This window comes from Oncorhynchus kisutch, linkage group LG14, assembly GCF_002021735.2.
Source record: "Oncorhynchus kisutch isolate 150728-3 linkage group LG14, Okis_V2, whole genome shotgun sequence".
Taxonomy (NCBI): domain Eukaryota; kingdom Metazoa; phylum Chordata; class Actinopteri; order Salmoniformes; family Salmonidae; genus Oncorhynchus; species Oncorhynchus kisutch.
In genome coordinates, this window is record NC_034187.2 from 67132458 (window position 1) to 67153464 (window position 21007).

Here is a 21007-nt window from a genome sequence, read left to right on the forward strand (position 1 = left end):
CTGGGTATTACTTGTTCAGGAATCTTGTGGCTTTGGGGTAAAAGCTGTTGAGAAGCCTTTTGGTCCTAGACTTGGCGCTCCGTTACCGCTTGCCATTCGGTAGTAGAGAGAACATTCTATGACTGGGGTGGCTGGGGTCTTTGACCATTTTTAGTGTCTTCCTCTGACACCGCCTGGTGTAGAGGTCCTGGATGGCAGGCAGCTTAGCCCCAGTGATGTACTGGACCGTAAGCACTACCCTCTGTAGTGCCTTGCGGTCGGAGGCCGAGGAGTTGCCGTACCAGGCAGTGATGCGACCAGTCAGGATGTCGTCGATGTTGCAGCTGTAGAATCTTTTGAGGATCTGAAGACCCATGCCAAATCTTCTTAGTTGCCTGAGGGGGAATAAGCTTTGTCGTACCCTCTTCACGACTGTTTTGGTGTGTTTGGACCATTCTAGTTTGTTGGTGATGTGGACACCAAGAAACTTAAAGCTCTCAACCTGCTCCACTACAGCCCCGTCGATGAGAATGGGGGCGTGCTCGGTCCCCCTTTTCCTGTAGTCCACAATCATCTCCTTTGTTTTGATTATGTTGAGGGATAGGTTGTTATTCTGGCACCATCCGGCCAGGTCTCTGACCTCCTCCCTATAGGCTGTCTCGTTGTTGTCGGTGATCAGGCCTACCATGTTGTGTCATCTGCAAACTTAATGATGGTGTTGGAGTCATGCCTAGCCATGCAGTCGTGGGTGAACATGGAGTGCAGGAGGGGACTGAGCACACACCATTGAGGGGCCCCCGTGTTGAGGATCAGTGTGGCGGATGTGTTGTTACCTACCCTTACCACCTGGGGGGCGCCCTTCAGGAAGTCCAGGATCCGGTTGCAAAGAGAGGTGTTTAGTCCCAGGGTCCTTAGCTTAGTGATGAGCTTTGAGGGTACTATGGTGTTGAACGCTGAGCTGTAGTCAATGAATAGCATTCTCACATAAGTGTTCCTTTTGTCCAGGTGGGAAAGGGCAGTGTGGAGTGCAATAGAGATGGCATCATCTGTGGATCTGTTTGGGCAGTATGCAAATTGAGAGGGTCTAGGGTTTCTGGGATAATGGTGTTGATGTGAGCCATTACCAACCTTTCAAAGCACATCATGGCTATGGACTAGAGTGCTACGAGTCAGTAGTCATTTAGGCAGGTTGCCTTTGTGTTCTTGGGCACAGGGACTATGGTGGTCTGCTTGAAACATGTTGGTATTACAGACTCTATCAGGGACATGTTGATAATGTCAGTGAAGACACCTACCAGTTGGTCAGCATATGCCCGGTGCACGCATCCTGGTAATCCGTCTGGCCCCACGGCCTTGTGAATGTTGACCTGTTTAAAGGTCTTACTCACGTCGGCTACGGAGAGCAACAGCTGATGCTCTCATGCATGCCTCAGTGTTGCTTGCCTCAAAGCGAGCATAGAAGTGATTTAGCTCGTCTGGTAGGCTCGTGTCACTGGGCAGCTCGCGGCTCTGCTTCTCATTGTAGTCTGTAATAGTTTGCAAGCCCTGCCACATTAGACAACCGTCGGAGCCGGTGTAGTACGATTCAATCTTAGCCCTGTATTTTTGCTTTGCCTGTTTGATGGTGCGTCGGAGGGCATAGCAGAATTTCTTATCAGCTTCCGGGTTAGAGTCCCACAGCTTGAAAGCGGCAGCTCAACCCTTTAGCTCAGTGCGAGTGTTGCCTGTAATCCATGGCTTCTGGTTGGGTTATGTACATACAGTCACTGTGGGGACAACGTCCTCGATGCACTTATCGTTAAAGCCAGTGACTGATGTGGTGTACTCCTCAATGCGATCGGAAGAATCCCGGAACATGTTCCAGTCTGTGTTAGCAAAACAGTCCTGTGGTTTAGCATCTGCTTCATCTGACAACTTTTTTATAGACCAAGTGACTGGTGATTCCTGCTTTCATTTTTGCTTGTAAGCAAGAATCAGGAGGACAGAATTGTGGTCAGATTTACCAAATGGAGGGCGAGGGAGACCTTTGTATGCGTCTCTGTGTGTGGAGTACAGGTGATCTAGAATTTTTTTCCCTCTGGTTACGCATTTGACATGTTGATGTCGAGCCTTCTCTTGTCTCTACTTCTCCCGTTACGGGGTCTTAGACGCCGAAGCTTCCCACCATTAGCTCTGACAAATTGAAAACTCTAGTCATTGGCGACTCCATTACCCGCAGATTAGACTTAAAACGAATCATCCAGCGATCATACACTATTTATCAGGGGGCAGGGCTACCAACGTTAAGGCTAATCTGAAGATGGTGCTGGCTAAAGCTAAAACTGGCGAGTGTAGAGAGTATAGAGATATTGTTATCCACGTCGGCACCAACGATGTTAGGATGAAACAGTCAGAGATCACCAAGCGCAACATAGCTTCAGCGTGTAAATCAGCTAGAAAGATGTGTCGGCACCGAGTAATTGTCTCTGGCCCCCTCCCAGTTAAGGGGAGTGATGAGCTCTACAGCAGAGTCTCACAACTCAATCGCTGGTTGAAAACTGTTTTCTGCCCAGAATTTGTAGATAATTGGCCCTCTTTCTGTGACTCACCCACAAACAGGACCAAGCTTGACCTGCTGAGGAGTGACAGACTCCATCCTAGCTGGAGGGCTGCTTTCATCTTATCTACCAACATAGACAGGGCTCTAACTCCTCTAGCTCCACAATGAAATAGGGTGCAGGCCAGGCAGCAGGCTGTTAGCCAGCCTGCCAGCATAGTGGAGTCTGCCACTAGCATAGTCAGTGTAGTCAGCTCAGCTATCCACATTGAGACCGTGTCTGTGCCTCGACCTAGGTTGGGCAAAACTAAACATGGCGGTGTTCACCTTAGCAATCTCACTAGGATAAAGACCACCTCCATTCCAGTCATTATTGAAAGAGATCATGATACCTCACATCTTAAAATAGGGCTACTTAATGTTAGATCCCTTACTTCAAAGGCAATTATAGTCAATTAACTAATCACTGATCATAATCTTGATGTGATTGACCTGACTGAAACATGGCTTAAGCCTGATGAATTTACTGTGTTAAATGAGGCCTCACTTCCTGGCTACACTAGTGACCATATCCCCCGTGCATCCCGCAAAGGCGGAGGTGTTGCTAACAATTACGACAGCAAATGTCAATTTACAACAAAAAAAAATGCAGTTTTCGTCTTTTGAGCTTCTAGTCATGAAATCTATGCAGCCAGTCAATCACTTTTTATTGCTACTGTTTACAGGCCTCCTGGGCCATATACAGCATTCCTCATTGAGTTCCCTGAATTCCTATCAGACCTTGTAGCCATAGCAGATAATATTCTAGTCTTTGGTGACTTTAATATTCACATGGAAAAGTCCACAGACCCACTCCAAAAGGCTTTCGGAGCCATCATCGACTCAGTGGACCTACTCACGGTCACAGTCATACTCTGGACCTAGTTTTGTCCCATGGAATAAATGTTGTGGATCTTAATGTTTTTCCACATAATCCTGGACTATCGGATCACCATTTTATTACGTTTGCAAATAATCTGCTCAGACCCCAACCAAGGAACATCAAAAGTCGTGCTATAAATTCACAGACAACACAAAGATTACTTTATGTCCTTCCAGACTCCCAAGGACGCCAGAGGACAAAAATCAGTTAACCACCTAACTGAGGAACTCAATTTAACCTTGCACAATACCCTAGATGCAGTTGCACCCCTAAAAACTAAAAGCATCTCATAAGAAACTAGCTCCCTGGTATACAGAAAATACCAGAGCCCTGAAGCAAGCTTCCAGAAATTTGGAACGGAAATGGTGCCACACCAAACTGGAAGTCTTCCGACTAGCTTGGAAAGACAGTACCGTGCAGTACCGAAGAGCCCTTACTGCTGCTCGATCATCCTATTTTTCCAACTTAATTGAGGAAAATAAGAACAATCCGAAATTCCTTTTTGATACTGTCGCAAAACTAACTAAAAAGCAGCATTCCCCAAGAGAGGATGGCTTTCACTTCAGCAGTAATAAATTCATGAACTTCTTTGAGGAAAAGATCATGATTATTAGAAAGCAAATTACGGACTCCTCTTTAAATCTGCGTATTCCTTCAAAGCTCAGTTGTCCTGAGTCTGCACAACTCTGCCAGGACCTAGGATCAAGAGAGACACTCAAGTGTTTTAGTACTATATCTCTTGACACAATGATGAAAATAATCATGGCCTCTAAACCTTCAAACTGCATACTGGACCCTATTCCAACTAAACTACTGAAAGAGCTGCTTCCTGTGCTTGGCCATCCTATGTTGAACATAATATACGGCTCTCTATCCACCGAATGTGTACCAAACTCACTAAAAGTGGCAGTAATAAAGCCTCTCTTGAAGAAGCCTAACCTTGACCCAGAAAAAAATAATAATAATTTGCCTATATCGAATCTTCCATTCCTCTCAACATTTTTAGAAAAGGCTGTTGCGCAGCAACTCACTGCCTTCCTGAAGACAAACAATGTATACGAAATGCTTCAGTCTGGTTTTAGACCCAATCATAGCACTGAGACTGCACTTGTGAAGGTGGTAAATGACCTTTTAATGGCATCGGACCGAGGCTCTGCATCTGTCCTCGTGCTCCTAGACCTTAGTGCTGCTTTTGATACCATCGATCACCACATTCTTTTGGAGAGATTGGAAACCCAAAATGGTCTACACGGACAAGTTCTGGCCTGGTTTAGATCTTATCTGTCGGAAAGATATCGGTTTGTCTCTGTGAATGTTTTGTCCTCTGACAAATCAACTGTACATTTCGGTGTTCCTCAAGGTTCCGTTTTAGGACCACTATTGTTTTCACTATATATATTTACCCCTTGGGGATGTCATTCGAAAAACATAATGTTAACTTTCACTACTATGCGGATGACACACATTTCAATGAAACATGGTGAAGCCCCAAAATTACCCTCGCTAGAAGCATGTATTTCAGACATAAGGAAGTGGATGGCTACAAACGTTCTACTTTTAAACTCGGACAAAACAGAGACGCTTGTTCTAGGTCCCAAGAAACAAAGAGATCTTCTGTTGAATCTAACAATTAATCTTAATGGTTGTACAGTCGTCTCAAATAAAACTGAAAGACCTCGGCGTTACTCTGGACCCTGATCTCTCTTTTGAAGAACATATCAAGGACAGCTTTTTTCCATCTACGTAACATTGCAAAAATCATAAATGTTCTGTCCAAAAATGGTGCAGAAAAATGTATCCATGCTTTTGTCACTTCTAGGTTAGACTACTGCAATGCTCTACTTTCCGGCTACCCAGATAAAGCACTAAATAAACTTCAATTAGTGATAAATACAGTTGCTAGAATCCTGACTAGAACCAAAACATTTGATCATATTACTCCAGTGCTAGCCTCCCTACACTGGCTTCCTGTCAAGGCAAGGGCTCATTTCAAGGTTGTACTGCTAACCTACAAAGCATTACATGGGCTTGCTCCTACCTATCTCTCTGATTTGGTCCTGCCGTACATACCTACATGTACGCTACGGTCACAAGACGCAGGCCTCCTAATTGTCCCTAGAATTTCTAAGCAAACAGCTGGAGGCAGGGCTTTCTCCTATAGAGCTCCATTTTTATGGAATGGTCTGCCTACCCATGTGAGAGACGCTAACTCCGTCTCAACCTTTAAGTCTTTACTGAAGACGCATCTCTTCAGTGGGTCATATGATTGAGTGTAGTCTGGCCCAGGAGTGTGAAGGGGAACGGAAAGGCTCTGGAGCAACGAACCGCCCTTGCTGTCTCTGCCTGGCCGGTTCCCCTCTTTCCACTGGGATTCTTTGCCTTTAACCCTATTACAGGGGCTGAGTCACTGGCTTACTAGGGCTCTTTCATACCGTCCCTAGGAGGGGTGCGTCACTTGAGTGGGTTGAGTCACTGATGTGATCTTCCTGTCTGGGTTGGCGCCCCCCTTGGGTTGTGCCGTGGCGGAGATCTTTGTGGGCTATACTCCGCCTTGTCTCAGGATGGTAAGCTGGTGGTTGAAGATATCCCTCTAGTGGTGTGGGGGCTGTGCTTTGGCAAAGGGGGTGGGGTTATATCCTTCCTGTTTGGCCCTGTCCGGGGGTGTCATCGGATGGGGCCACAGTGTCTCCTGACCCCTCCTCCAGTATTTATGCTGCAGTAGTTTATGTGTCGGGGGGATAGGGTCAGTTTGTTATATCTGGAGTACATCTCCTGTCCTATCCGGTGTCTTGTGTGAATTTAAGTATGCTCTCTCTAATTCTCTCTTTCTTTCTCTCTCTCGGAAGACCTGAGCCCTAGGACCATGCCTCAGGACTACCTGGCATGATGACTCCTTGCTGTCCCCAGTCCACCTGGCCGTGCTGCTGCTCCAGTTTCAACTGTTCTGCCTGTGATTATTATTATTTGACCATGCTGGTCATTTATGAACATTTAAACATCTTGGCCATGTTCTGTTATAATCTCCACCCGGCACAGCCAGAAGAGGACTGGCCACCCCACATAGCCCGGTTCCTCTCTAGGTTTCTTCCTAGGTTTTGGCCTTTCTAGGGAGTTTTTCCGAGCCACCGTGCTTCTACACCTGCATTGCTTGCCGTTTGGGGTTTTAGGCTGGGTTTCTGTACAGCACTTTGAGATATCAGCTGATGTACGAAGGGCTATATAAATACATTTGATTTGATAGAAATGAAATAAGACTGATTTAAGTTTCCCTGCATTAAAGTCCCCGGCCACTAGAAGCGCCGCCTCTGGGTGAGCGGTTTCCTGTTTGCTTATTTCCTTATACAGCTGACTGAGTGCGGTCTTAGTGCCAGCATCCGTCTGCGGTGGTAAATAAACAGCCACAAAAAGTATGGATGAAAACTCTCTTGGCAAATAGTGTGGTCTACAGCTTATCATAAGATACTCTACTGCAGGCGAGCAAAATCTAGAGACTTCCTTAGATTTTGTGCACCAGCTGTTGTTTACAAATATGCACAGACCGCCCTCCCTCGTCTTAGTGTGCTGTTCTATCTAGCCGGTGCAGCGTGTATCCCGCTAGCTGAATATCCATGTAATCATTAAGCCACGATTCTGTGAAACATAAGTTATTACAGTTTCTGATGTCCCGTTGGTAGGATATTCGCGATCGTACCTCATCTAATTTATTGTCCAATGTTTGCCAGCAAGTAAAATTGTCGGTAACCGCAGCTTTCCCACTCGCCGTTTGCGGCTCCTTACAAGGCACCCTGCTCTGTGTCCTCTGCACCTGCGTTGCTTTCTCTTGCCAATGACGGGGATGTTGGCATTGTCGGGTGTTCCAAGTACATCCTGTGCGTCCTGCTTGTTGAAGAAAAAATCTTTGTCTATTCTGAGGTGAGTTATCGCTGTCCTGATATCCAGAAGCTCTCTTTTTTGCCGTAAGATACTGTGGCAGAAACATTATGTACAAAATAAGTTACAAATAAAAAAAATACATAATAGCACAATTGGTTTGGTGCCCGTACAACTGCTGCCATTTCTTTCGGTGCCATTTTACCATGGCTATCTTCTGTTTACCATCCCTACTTTGTCACAACACAACTGATTGGCTCAAAAATATTAAGAAGGAAAGAAATTCCACAAATCAACTTTTAACAAGGCACACCTGTTAATTGAAATGCATTCCAGGTAACTACATCATGAAGCTGGTTGAGTGAATGCCAAGAGTGTGCAAAGCTGTCATCAAGGCAAATGAAGAATCTCAAATATATTTTGATTTATTTAACACTTTTTTGGTTACTACATGTGTTATTTTATAGTTTTTATGTCTTAACTATTATTCTACAATGTAGAAAATAGTAAAAATAAAGAAAAACCCTTTAATGAGTAGGTGTTCTCAAACTTTTGACCGGTAGTGTGCACCATAGAAGACTGAAATTTAACAAAATCCTTTGACATAGACACCAGACTTTTTTTGTTAAAAAACATTTAATGTTAATTTATTATGAAATTATGAAAAATATGTATAATATTCCACCCATGAGGCCACTAGAGGGTGCTTTGGTCATTTGACTGCAGGAAAGGTGTGCTACCTTATACAGTTATCCTGATGCAACACACAACAAACATTTATTTAGCATTTTCTAATCTAAACACTGAGCATTAGCTATAAAGGGGACACATTAATCAGTTCTGAAATTGATCTTGCAGGGAGCATTGTTCAATGTAAACCTTCATTCATCCAAGCATTTGAACAATACATTGGGTTAGTGCTGAGCGGGGAACCAAAGCCTGTACACCCTGTATGTTTCCAGGACCAGAGCAGTTACAGTGCCTTCAGAAAGTATTTATTTTTCCACATTTTGTTATTTTACAATGTGGGATTAAAATGGATTTAATTGTACATTTTTGTCAAAGATCTAAATAAAATACTCTATAATGTCAAAGTGGAAGAAAAATGAAACACTAATATATCTTAATGAAGTATTCAGCCTCTGAGTCAATAACGTAAACTCGTATATCGGCTTGGTCCGTACAATTGTCCTTATTTTAGCGCCCCAAAAACGTAATACTTCCAGATCAACTGTAATGTCAATACCATTGTAAAGCACAATTTCTCCCCTTTCCAACAGAATCAATTACATGACCCCCACGCTGCCCGTTTCTGCATGATTCAAGAAGGCAATGAGCCCCGTCGGGTCCTTTTAAAAATGCCGGGTGGGGAAGCGAAACTAATGCGTGATAGTGAGAAGGACAGATGTTGTGTGGGAAAATTGCTTTTTTTCACTCGATCTGTCCAACTTATCACCTTATCGCCTCTAAAATTTAAATAAAACACTATAAAGAGTTTATATAATGTGTCATTACATACCTATTTGAAGGTTTGTGTCAAATTTGAATCGGGTTTTTAGGAAGGTGTTAAAGTGATCATAGAAGTAAACAGCGGCTTTGAGAATGATGATCGCATGCAATGATGATGACTAGGTATCCCCCCTTACCCCCGTCACTGTCCATTTCTTGTTTTTAAAGGATGAGAGAAGTGCTACACCTGATGGAGAGAGATTGTAAGACAGAAATAGTTGCTTTATGCTTGCTGTACGTTACGACATGACACGTCCCGGTGTAACGGAGAGTCCGTTTTTTCAACTTTTCTCCAATACTATAGAGCCATTACCATGTCGATCAACGCTTGAATAGAAACCTAGTTCACACCCCCGATTTTGACGTCAACACAGTCGCTACAGTCCCATTAGTTTTCTTTGTAGCCTCGTTTGAATGTTGCGGTTGCGCACATTTGTACGGAATGGGGTGAGTTTACGTTACATGTTAAAATCACCTTTGGCAGCGATTATAGCTCTTTCTGGGTACATCTCTAAGAGCTTTACACACACGGATTGTACAATATTTGCACATTATTATTTTTGGAATTATTCCTACTCTGTCAAGTTAGTTGTTGATCATTGCAAGACAGCCATTTTCATGTCTTGCCATAGATTTAAGTGAAAACTGTATCTAGACCACTCAGGAACATTCAATGTTGTCTTGGTAAGCAACTTCCGTGTATTTTTGGCCTTGTGTTTGAGGTTATTGTTCTGCTGAAATGTGAATTTGTCTCCCAGTGTCTGTAGGAAAGCAGACGGAACCATGTTTCCTCTAGGGTTTTGCCTTTGCTTAGCTCTATTCCGTTTCTTTATATCATAAAAACAACTTCCCAGACCTTGCCGATGACAAGCATAGCCATAACATGATGCAGCCAACACCATGCATGAAAACATGATATGTGTTGGATTTGCCCCAAACATAACACTTTGTACTCAGGAAATAAAGTGAATTTCTTTGCCACATTTTTTGCAGTTTTACTTAATTCAAACATGTTGCATGTTTTGAAATATTTGAATTCTGTACAGACTTCCTTCTTTTCACTCTGTCACTTAGGTTAACTACAATGTTGTTGATCCATCCTCAGTTATCTCCTATCACAGCCATTCAACTCTAACTGTTTAAAAATCACCATTGGTGAAATCCCTGAACTGTTTCTTTCCTCTCCGGCAACTGAGTTAGGAAGGACGCCTTTAACTTTGTAGTGACTGGGTGTATTGATACACCATCCAAAGTGTAATTAATAACTTTGCCATGCTCAAAGGGATATTCAATGTCTGCTTCTTTTTCCCCCATATACAAGTAGGTGCCCTTCTTTAAGGGGCATTGGAAAACCTCCCTGGTCTGTGTTTTAAATTCACTGCTCGACTGAGGGACCTTACAGATAATTGTACGTGTGGGGTACAGAGATGAGGTAATCATTCAAAAATAATGTTAAACACTTATTACACACAGAGTGAGTCTTATTATTATGTATAAGCAAAATTATACTCCTGAACTTAACAATGCGATTGAATAGTTATTGATTCAAAACATTTCAGCGTTTCATTTTGAATTAATTTGTAAAAATATATATATAAACATAATTCCACTTTGGTATTGTGTGTAGGCCAGTGACACAAAATAACTCAATTTAATACATTTTAAATTCATACTGTAACACAACAAAATGTGGAAAATGTCACGGGGTGTGAATACTTTATGAAGGCACTGTATATAGGATGAGCCATGACTATTATGCAGTATGAAGTGGGTAAAACAGTATGTAAACATTATTAAAGTAACTAGTGTTTAAAGACCATGTTCATAGGGCAGCAGTCTCTAAGGTGAAGGGTTGAGTACCAGGTGGTTACCTGTACATAACAGTGACTAAGGTACTGGGCGGGCCAGCTAGTTGTTACTGTTTAACAGTCTGATGGCCTGGAGATAGAATCTCACTCTAAACGAATCCTGCAGAGAGTAGGCTAGTTAAAGTACTTATGATATTCTTGTAGTTGTCTTGTAGTTGTCTTTATAGGGTCTTCAGTAGGCCTTTCAAATGACTATTGGTTAGGCTACACACTGACCAAATCCGAATTAGTTTATTCTGCAACCTAACATTTGTATTTGAGAGAATCAGATCAACAATCAACACAAGCATTAATTCGTGTCCTAACATGATATCCAAAACACTGTGTATATGCAATATTCATGTTTACCTTGTAGGCCAATCTGCACAGTGCACACTGATTTAAAAAGGCACAAATCGCTGTCATACCCATTAATGATTCACAGACACTGCAGTTGTCACGGGTCAACCCGATCGCCCGTCCTCTGTCTGCACGTTTCCGAAGTCTCTCGGAGATTCACCGAACATAGACCCATCCCTTCCCGAATCCCGTGCCCCTCTGCCCCCCTCCACAACGACTCTCCTTTCGACTCGGAGGAGGAACCCGGCGGCCTCCCAGCTGTGCATTTGTAGCTATTACCCAAGATGGAGGTTTGCAGATGGCAGTAGCATCTAGGAGCGATCCTGCCCGCCCCTGTGTCTTGGCCGACGCTTTCCGAAAGCGAACAGATTTTTTATATTGATAACGTTGGCAGGAATTACCCCACCGCATTGGGAATTTAGTTGGGCCACCATCATGAGCTCTGGGGACGGAGCGGAGGAGACGTCAAAGGACGCGGCCGATATAGCGGCGTTCTTTAAATCTGGTAAGCCCGAAAACGAACACGCCTGGGACAGCAAAAGAGCCGCTCCTTCAAGTCGAGATGGAGGGACATTGTTCCCGATTGAGCACTGTATTTTCGGTATCGGCGCGTTGGTGGGGTGGGGGAGGTTTTCAACTAAACATTCTCCCAGGTGTTGTTGCTCATTTGTAGAAGCTATAATGGGTCGGAACAACAGTGGCTGTTATGCAGATTTAATGGTGTGAGAGATGTCGTGCATTTGTTACACACTCATTATAATGTAACTAACCATGTCATCCAGGTAGGAGAACTCGCGACTCCGGTAGCAGCCCCACTCCCCACAGTCGACAGACACAAGCCAACTCACGTTTGATTAGCTTTATAACCGACTGCACGCCGAAATTAGCTAACTAACCATCGTGCCTACGTTTGGCGTATGCAAAGAAAACACATTGAATACATAGCTAAGATTTTTACTACAATTTACCTATATAAAAATAGCTAAATCACAACGACAGGTGCGCGAGCGATCAAGCTAGCTAGCCAGCTAATTAGATAGCCAATGGAATGGACTGGGACATCAAAAAGCTCACTGTCGGATTGCTAGCTAATGCTAGATAGATTTCATGGAAACAGCTCAACGTTAGAGTTGATTGTTAAGTAAAACATGTAACGTACTAATCGTTTCCGTGCTGTTAAAATAGGACACAATCCGAGCGTGCTAGCTATGTAAACAATACCGTGGCGTGGCATGCATTCTTGCTCTCTGGACTGTGGCTAGGTCAGCTAGCTAGATGGCTAGCTGGAAGGTTCCCCTGTGGCCCTGAGGCATATGATGCATGCACTTGATTGTGATTTACTTTACGATGCATAAATCAGTTCAGATGAGACTATTTTCTAAATTAGTAACGTTAGTGACTGCACAATGTGTGAATGCAAAAGATGATCATAGCAATTTTCTCGGCTAACGTTAGTCATGCTAGCTAGCTGGCTGAGCGATGTGCAATCATTATTTCTGGGCCTATCCTGATTCAGTAGATGTATAACATTACTATCTCGTTAACTCGTACGTGGATATGGAGGCTCCCAGTCGGACATTCTTCCATTTCTATTCCATTATCCCATTTCTTAATTCGAGACTTCAGTCGATGATTTCTGCGCCTTGATTAAATGAGCAAATTTTGACTCGAGGTTATCACCAGATGTAGGTAGCAATGTTTTATTCCTAGTATGATTTTGATACAACAGTCATGCTGAAAATGTAAATGGGACTTAGTTCTTATCATTATAGCTGGATAGTTTTGTGCATAGGTGCTAAACCCCCATTGCCAAATCAATTAATTAGACTAATCAAATGGTGGCAATTGGGTTGATTGGATAGTGACATTACCCTGTGTGTGTGTTTGACGGCTTCACTGGTCAGTCTCAACCTCATTGAAGGAGAAGATGAGAGGAAGCAACTGTAGACTGTTGAGACGCAGCCTTTGACTCCACTCTGGCTGTATCTATTGATAATAACCCACATGAGAAGTGCTGCATGTGCATTATGGCTGCAGTTAGTTCTTTTCTGTGATGATGGCTCCAGTCATTTTGCTCTGAGTGAAACCTCTTAAACACTCAAATTCAAATCTCTACCTCGAGGCCAGTTCCATTGCTTTTATCATTCTTCCCCTCTAATAGGGGACTTATTTATACATGAGAAAACCAGGAGTAGTCCGGACCTCATAGGGTAAGATTGGGATTGCCCTCGTAATAGACAGTCCCAGTCTACAACCACATCCCATTTAAACCACTAGACTAACCCTTAACCAATATCCAAACATTTACCCAAACCCTTCCTCCTATTTTTTTCTCAGTTGTAGTAACTTCCTTATTGGTTATAATGTTTATTTGGGATCATGTTCCTTTGGCTTTTCCTCTGTCCCATGTGTTTTGGCTCTCTCCAGTAGAAGTTACCTGTAGGCACAGATCTAAGATCAGCTTACCTTCCCTAAAGCTTTCCCCAACTTTTAGAGGACAAAACTCTAAACCGACCGTATATCAGTCTCTGGTTTCATCCTTTGTAGCTGGATTGTTCTGGGTTATTATTATGGGGTGTCATTGCAGTGTTTTGACACCCTTGTGAGAATGCTTGGTAACCAGCAGAGCTGTGCCCTGTTATCACTGCAGGCAACAAAGCTCTGATTGACAGCTGAGCTCAGGTTGAGTTGTGTCTGTTTGTTTGTGTGTGTGTGTGCGTCTCTGTAGGTCTGTTTGTGTGCATACACATTGGTGCTGGAGTAGACTCAAGCCATCTACAGTCCTCTCTGCAATCATCTCTGTAATCAAAAAGCTCTGTCTCACTGCAGAATTAGACATTCTCCAAACATCACATTTCAATTTCAGAATGTTTTTGTTGCTTCTGCTACTCTATCGTTCCCTTTCTCCAAACATCAAATTGAAGTTAAGGGTTAAGTTTAGACACGCATTCTGAATAAGGTTTGGGATTATCATAAAATAAAAAATATGCCAATCCAGAATCATGGGATTACGCCCATCTGGCACCCCAGTCCACCCCATCTGGCACCCCAGTCCACCCCATCTGGCACCCCAGTCTAGCCCATCTGGCACCCCAGTCCAGCCCATCTGGCATCCCAGTCCAGCCCATCTGGCATCCCAGTCCAACCCATCTGGCATCCCAGTCCAGCCCATCTGGCATCCCAGTCCAGCCCATCTGGCACCCCAGTCCAGCCCATCTGGCACCCCAGTCCACGCCATTGCAAAACCCAAGGTTACTTGATGGTAATGGGACTCACTATTGCTCCCCAGTGGCCAGTTTTGAAGGCATTTCCCAACGTCCTAAGGACATGGATAGATAGACCAGGCCCCTAGTGTCCGGTCTGAAGCGTGAAGTCACAAGCTCTGCTGGTCGGCTACTGCGTCGCAACCTACCGGTGACAAAAGCTCTGGTCTGCCCTAGAAAGCTCTGGTCTGCCCTAGAAAGCTCTGGTCTGCCCTAGAAAGCTCTGGTCTGCCCTAGAAAGCTCTGGTCTGCCCTAGAAAGCTTTGGTCTGCCCTAGAACGCTCTGGTCTGCCCTAGAAAGCTCTGGTCTGCCCTAGAAAGCTCTGGTCTGCCCTAGAAAGCTCTGGTCTGCCCTAGAAAGCTCTGGTCTGCCCTAGAAAGCTCTGGTCTGCCCTAGAAAGCTCTGGTCTGCCCTAGAAAGCTTTGGTCTGCCCTAGAAATCTCTGGTCTGCCCTAGAAAGCCTATGTAAATTGCGATCGCCAGAAACGGTCTCCCCAAAAAATGTTGACGTCCATTTTGGACTCTAAAATGAGTTTCTTAGGATCCTGTTCGATCCCCATGGTGAACTATTTTAAAGTTCGCTACAAATCGAGATATAGAATTAAATAGTGATCCATTCTTACAACTACATTTGTCGTCACACAGGACCACGTGCTGACACAGACCAATCACGGGCCGGCTATCGGAGTTAATAATAATAGGCATAGACTCAAGCTTTCTCCCTCCACGATCAACGTTGCTGTATACTATAGGCTAGACTATATTGTTAGTTTGAGGGTTTATACTCCGTTGTTTTCCCTCTCACTTTCCCCTGTATAACACCTCTTAGCCATGTTAGAACACGTACAGATTTAGCACCTACCTGCCTAGCCATATTTTCCTCCTTTTCGGTTTGTCTCGTTCTCTCATTCTGTCTCTCTTGTTGTCTTACTCTTGTTCTGTCACTCATTTCTGTCTGAACCCCTCTCTTCCTTTCACTCTCTCTCATTCTCTTTTATCGCCCTTCTCTTCCTTTCACTCTCTCTCTCATTCTCTCTTTTATCGCCCCTCTCTTCCTTTCACACTCTCTCTCATTCTCTCTTTTATCGCCCCCCTCTTCCTTTCACTCTCTCTCATTCTCTCTTTTATCGCCCCCCTCTTCCTTTCACTCTCTCTCATTCTCTCTTTTATCGCCCCTCTCTTCCTTTCACTCTCTCTCTCATTCTCTCTTTTATCGCCCCTCTCTTCCTTTCACTCTCTCTCTCATTCTCTCTTATCGCCCCTCTTCCTTTCACTCTCTCATTCTCTCTTTTATCGCCCCTCTCCCTTTCACTCTCTCTCATTCTCTCTTTTATCGCCCCTCTCCCTTTCACTCTCTCTCATTCTCTCTTATCGCCCCTCTCTTCCTTTCACTCTCTCTCTCATTCTCTCTTATCGCCCCTCTCTTCCTTTCACTCTCTCTCTCATTCTCTCTTATCGCCCCTCTCTTCCTTTCACTCTCTCTCATTCTCTCTTTTATCGCCCCTCTCTTCCTTTCACTCTCTCTCATTCTCTCTCTTATCGCCCCTCTCTTCCTTTCACTCTCTCTCATTCTCTCTCTTATCGCCCCTCTCTTCCTTTCACTCTCTCTCATTCTCTCTTTTATCGCCCCTCTCTTCCTTTCACTCTCTCTCATTCTCTCTTTTATCGCCCCTCTCTTCCTTTCACTCTCTCTCATTCTCTCTTTTATCGCCCCTCTCTTCCTTTCACTCTCTCTCTCATTCTCTCTCTTTTATCGCCCCTCTCTTCCTTTCACTCTCGCTCTCATTCTCTCTCTTTTATCGCCCCTCTCTTCCTTTCACTCTCGCTCTCATTCTCTCTCTTTTATCGCCCCTCTCTTCCTTTCACTCTCGCTCTCATTCTCTCTTTTATCGCCCCTCTCTTCCTTTCACTCTCGCTCTCATTCTCTCTTTTATCGCCCCTCTCTTCCTTTCACTCTCTCTCTCATTCTCTCTCTTTTATCGCCCCTCTCTTCCTTTTCTTTGTTACAGACATTGTGAGGATCCAGACTTCTGTGTAGAAAAACGCAACCGTCCCAGACTTTTGTACAACGATCACAAACAAGAATGTGTGAAGGAAAATAGTTACTGTTGATCTGTGAATAAATGAGCTCAGCACACCTTTAAACACTGAGCTATATGAGCAAAGCTGCAACCAGGACTAAGAGATGTCTCATAACTACATAACTAGGCCTATCCATGACTATGCCTATAACATGATTATAACAAGGCAGGGCGACGATAATACGATTAACTACAGTTGTATAATTCACCAATTACCGCATTTAGCCCATAACACGACTGTAATAAGGTCCTGACATGATTATAACTTAACTATCCTTTCTCTCTCTCTGACTTTCTCTCTCTTTCCCTCCCTCTTCTGTCTTTCTCTCTCTTTCTCTCCCTCTTTTCTATCTGTCTTTCTCTCTCTTTTCTCTCGCTTTCTGTCTCTTCCCCATCTCTCTCTTTCCAGCGTGAGAGACTGAGCCAGAGCTCACATTCTCCCCAAGCCCACACCAATTAACAATCACGCCAGAGAAGTTAGTGAACGAGAAAGAAAGAGTGAAAGTGGGACGACCTCCTTTTGAACACATGGAGGGGCGAGAGAAAGAAGGTCTGTGTGTTTGTGTGTGATACCAGTATGTGTGTGCGATGCTAGTTTAGCACAGTGGTTCCCAACCAGGGGTACTAGGACCCCTCTGGGTACTTTGCCTATCCACAGGGGTACTTGAGACGACCAATGAGACCATAGGCTTACTGCTAGAATGCACATGAGGGGGTACTTCAGGGGTACTCCAGCAACATTCAGTTGGTGATACAATATGAATGATGCTACACAAAAATCTAATGGAATGTATTGGTTGCTTGATTGATACAGAGGACTTGATGTTAATATCCTCAGAGGAACCAGATCTGCTTCTGTAGATCATATTGTCTCTTCTTAATCAGGACTGTACACACACAGTATACATACAGGACTGTGCACACACAGTATACATACAGGACTGTGCACACACAGTATACATACAGGACTGTGCACACACAGTATACATACAGGACTGTACACACACAGTATACATACAGGACTGTGCACACACAGTATACATACAGGACTGTACACACACAGTATACATACAGGACTGTACACACACAGTATACATACAGGACTGTGCACACACAGTATACATACAGGACTGTGCACACCCGGTATACATACAGGACTGTGCACACCCGGTATACATACAGGACTGTGCACACCCGGTATACATACAGGACTGTGCACACCCGGTATACATACAGGACTGTGCACACACGGTATACATACAGGACTGTGCACACCCGGTATACATACAGGACTGTGCACACACGGTATACATACAGGACTGTACACACACGGTATACACACAGGACTGTACACACACGGTATACACACAGGACTGTACACACACGGTATACACACAGGACTGTACACACACGGTATACACACAGGACTGTACACACACGGTATACACACAGGACTGTACACACACGGTATACACACAGGACTGTACACACAACGGTATACACACAGGACTGTACACACACGGTATACACACAGGACTGTACACACACGGTATACACACAGGACTGTACACACACGGTATACACACAGGACTGTACACACACGGTATACGCACAGGACTGTACACACACGGTATACGCACAGGACTGTACACACACGGTATACGCACAGGACTGTACACAACGGTATACGCACAGGACTGTACACACACGGTATACGCACAGGACTGTACACACACGGTATACGCACAGGACTGTACACACCCGGTATACGCACAGGACTGTACACACCCGGTATACGCACAGGACTGTACACACCGGTATACGCACAGGACTGTACACACCCGGTATACGCACAGACTGTACACACCCGGTATACGCACAGGACTGTACACACCCGGTATACGCACAGGACTGTACACACCCGGTATACGCACAGGACTGTACACACCCGGTATACGCACAGGACTGTACACACCCGGTATACGCACAGGACTGTACACACCCGGTATACGCACAGGACTGTACACACCCGGTATACGCACAGGACTGTACACACCCGGTATACGCACAGGACTGTACACACCCGGTATACGCACAGGACTGTACACACCCGGTATACGCACAGGACTGTACACACCCGGTATACGCACAGGACTGTACACACCCGGTATACGCACAGGACTGTACACACCCGGTATACGCACAGGACTGTACACACCGGTATACGCACAGGACTGTATACACACAGGACTGTACACACCCGGTATACGCACAGGACTGTATACACACCAGGACTGTACACACCCGGTATACACACAGGACTGTACACACCCGGTATACACACAGGACTGTACACACCCGGTATACACACAGGACTGTATACACACAGGACTGTACACACCCGGTATACACACAGGACTGTATACACACAGGACTGTACACACCCGGTATACACACAGGACTGTACACACCCGGTATACACACAGGACTGTACACACCCGGTATACACACAGGACTGTACACACCCCGGTATACACACAGGACTGTACACACCCGGTATACACATAGGACTGTACACACCCGGTATACATAGAGGACTGTACACTCTCACACCTTATCAGCTGACCTGTGTCCTTATCTGGATCCTCGGTGGTGACGCAATTGTGGGTGTTAATGTCTGTAAGCGGGCAATTTGTATTGTGAATTTATGGGTACACTCACAATGGCTGCCTGGTATTGTGATGCTATCATTTCCATGGTAAAGTAGCATCTTCATTCAAATGATACCTGATGTGGCTGACGCAATGGAATGTGCTTGTTTGTAATGTCAGTTGAGTTGATTCAAAAAACTCACAGCACCGATTGATGGGTACACTTCCTGCTTAGACTTCCTGCTTTGCCCCTATGGGAACACTCGCTATGGATAAACCTACCAGTCCACCCATTATGCCATCATTTTTATTTTATTTTATTTTTTTATTTCACCTTTATTTAACCAGGTAGGCTAGTTGAGAACAAGTTCTCATTTGCAACTGCGACCTGGCCAAGATAAAGCATAGCAGTGTGAGCATACAACAAAGAGTTACACATGGAGTAAACAATTAACAAGTCAATAACACAGTAGAAAACAAAGGGGGGGGTCTATATACAATGTGTGCAAAAGGCATGAGGAGGTAGGCAAATAATTACAATTTTGCAGATTAGATCAGATGGTCATGTACAGGTAGAGATATTGGTGTGCAGAAGAGCAGAAAAGTAAATAAATAAAAACAGTATGGGGATGAGGTAGGTGAAAAGGGTGGGCTATTTACCAATAGACTATGTACAGCTGCAGCGATCGGTTAGCTGCTCAGATAGCTGATGTTTGAAGTTGGTGAGGGAGATAAAAGTCTCCAACTTCAGCGATTTTTGCAATTCGTTCCAGTCACAGGCAGCAGAGTACTGGAACGAAAGGCGGCCAAATGAGGTGTTGGCTTTAGGGATGATCAGTGAGATACACCTGCTGGAGCGCGTGCTACGGATGGGTGTTGCCATCGTGACCAGTGAGCTGAGATAAGGCGGAGCTTTACCTAGCATAGACTTGTAGATGACCTGGAGCCAGTGGGTCTGGCGACAAATATGTAGCGAGGGCCAGCCGACTAGAGCATACAAGTCGCAGTGGTGGGTGGTATAAGGTGCTTTAGTGACAAAACGGATGGCACTGTGATAGACTGCATCCAGTTTGCTGAGTAGAGTGTTGGAAGCCATTTTGTAGATGACATCGCCGAAGTCGAGGATCGGTAGGATAGTCAGTTTTACTAGGGTAAGCTTGGCGGCTTGAGTGAAGGAGGCTTTGTTGCGGAATAGAAAGCCGACTCTTGATTTGATTTCGATTGGAGATGTTTGATATGAGTCTGGAAGGAGAGTTTGCAGTCTAGCCAGACACCTAGGTACTTATAGACGTCCACATATTCTAGGTCGGAACCATCCAGGGTGGTGATGCTAGTCGGGCATGCGGGTGCAGGCAGCGACCGGTTGAAAAGCATGCATTTGGTTTTACTAGCGTTTAAGAGCAGTTGGAGGCCACGGAAGGAGTGTTGTATGGCATTGAAGCTTGTTTGGAGGTTAGATAGCACAGTGTCCAAAGACGGGCCGAAAGTATATAGAATGGTGTCGTCTGCGTAGAGGTGGATCAGGGAATCGCCCGCAGCAAGAGCAACATCATTGATATACACAGAGAAAAGAGTCGGCCCGAGATCAGGGAGTCGGCCCGAGACTGCCAGAGGACCGGACAGCATGCCCTCCGATTTGACACACTGAACTCTGTCTGCAAAGTAATTGACTTGAATTGGGACGCCCGTTCTATTCATTGTATTCATTGTATTTCTATGGTCCGTATAGCTACAGAGGGTAACATGCAGTGCAGGTATGGGACCGACATCAGTGATACCATGGGAGAAGACTCACGCTACAACACACACAGTCCGTGTTCTGTGGAAGTGTATGTGTGTGTCCTCTTTGATATCAGCGCTGTGATAAAAACAGGAAACATCTCTCTTTATTACTTTGACGTTCTCTCTCTCGCTGCCTCAGAGGGTAGAACTGACAACCAATATCATACATCCCTCTTCTGTGGGTGTTTGTGCATGGAAGTGAGCAT

General features: G+C 44.7%; 1 protein-coding gene across 7 annotated transcripts in view; it reads left to right on the forward strand.

Annotated features, from left to right (window-relative positions):
- Positions 1-11133: 11133 nt before the first annotated feature.
- LOC109903459 (triple functional domain protein) overlaps positions 11134-21007 on the forward strand; it is a 130194-nt gene continuing 120320 nt past the window's right edge. For 5 of the 7 annotated variants that reach the window (XM_031788797.1, XM_031788798.1, XM_031788800.1 and 2 more), the window contains exon 1: positions 11134-11528. In XM_031788797.1, coding sequence (XP_031644657.1) covers positions 11459-11528 — 70 coding nt within the window. In that variant the 5' untranslated portion in view covers positions 11134-11458. Of the gene's footprint in view, positions 11529-16777; positions 16919-21007 lie in introns of all 7 variants that reach the window. The other 2 variants (XM_031788802.1, XM_031788803.1) reach the window with 2 other exon arrangements.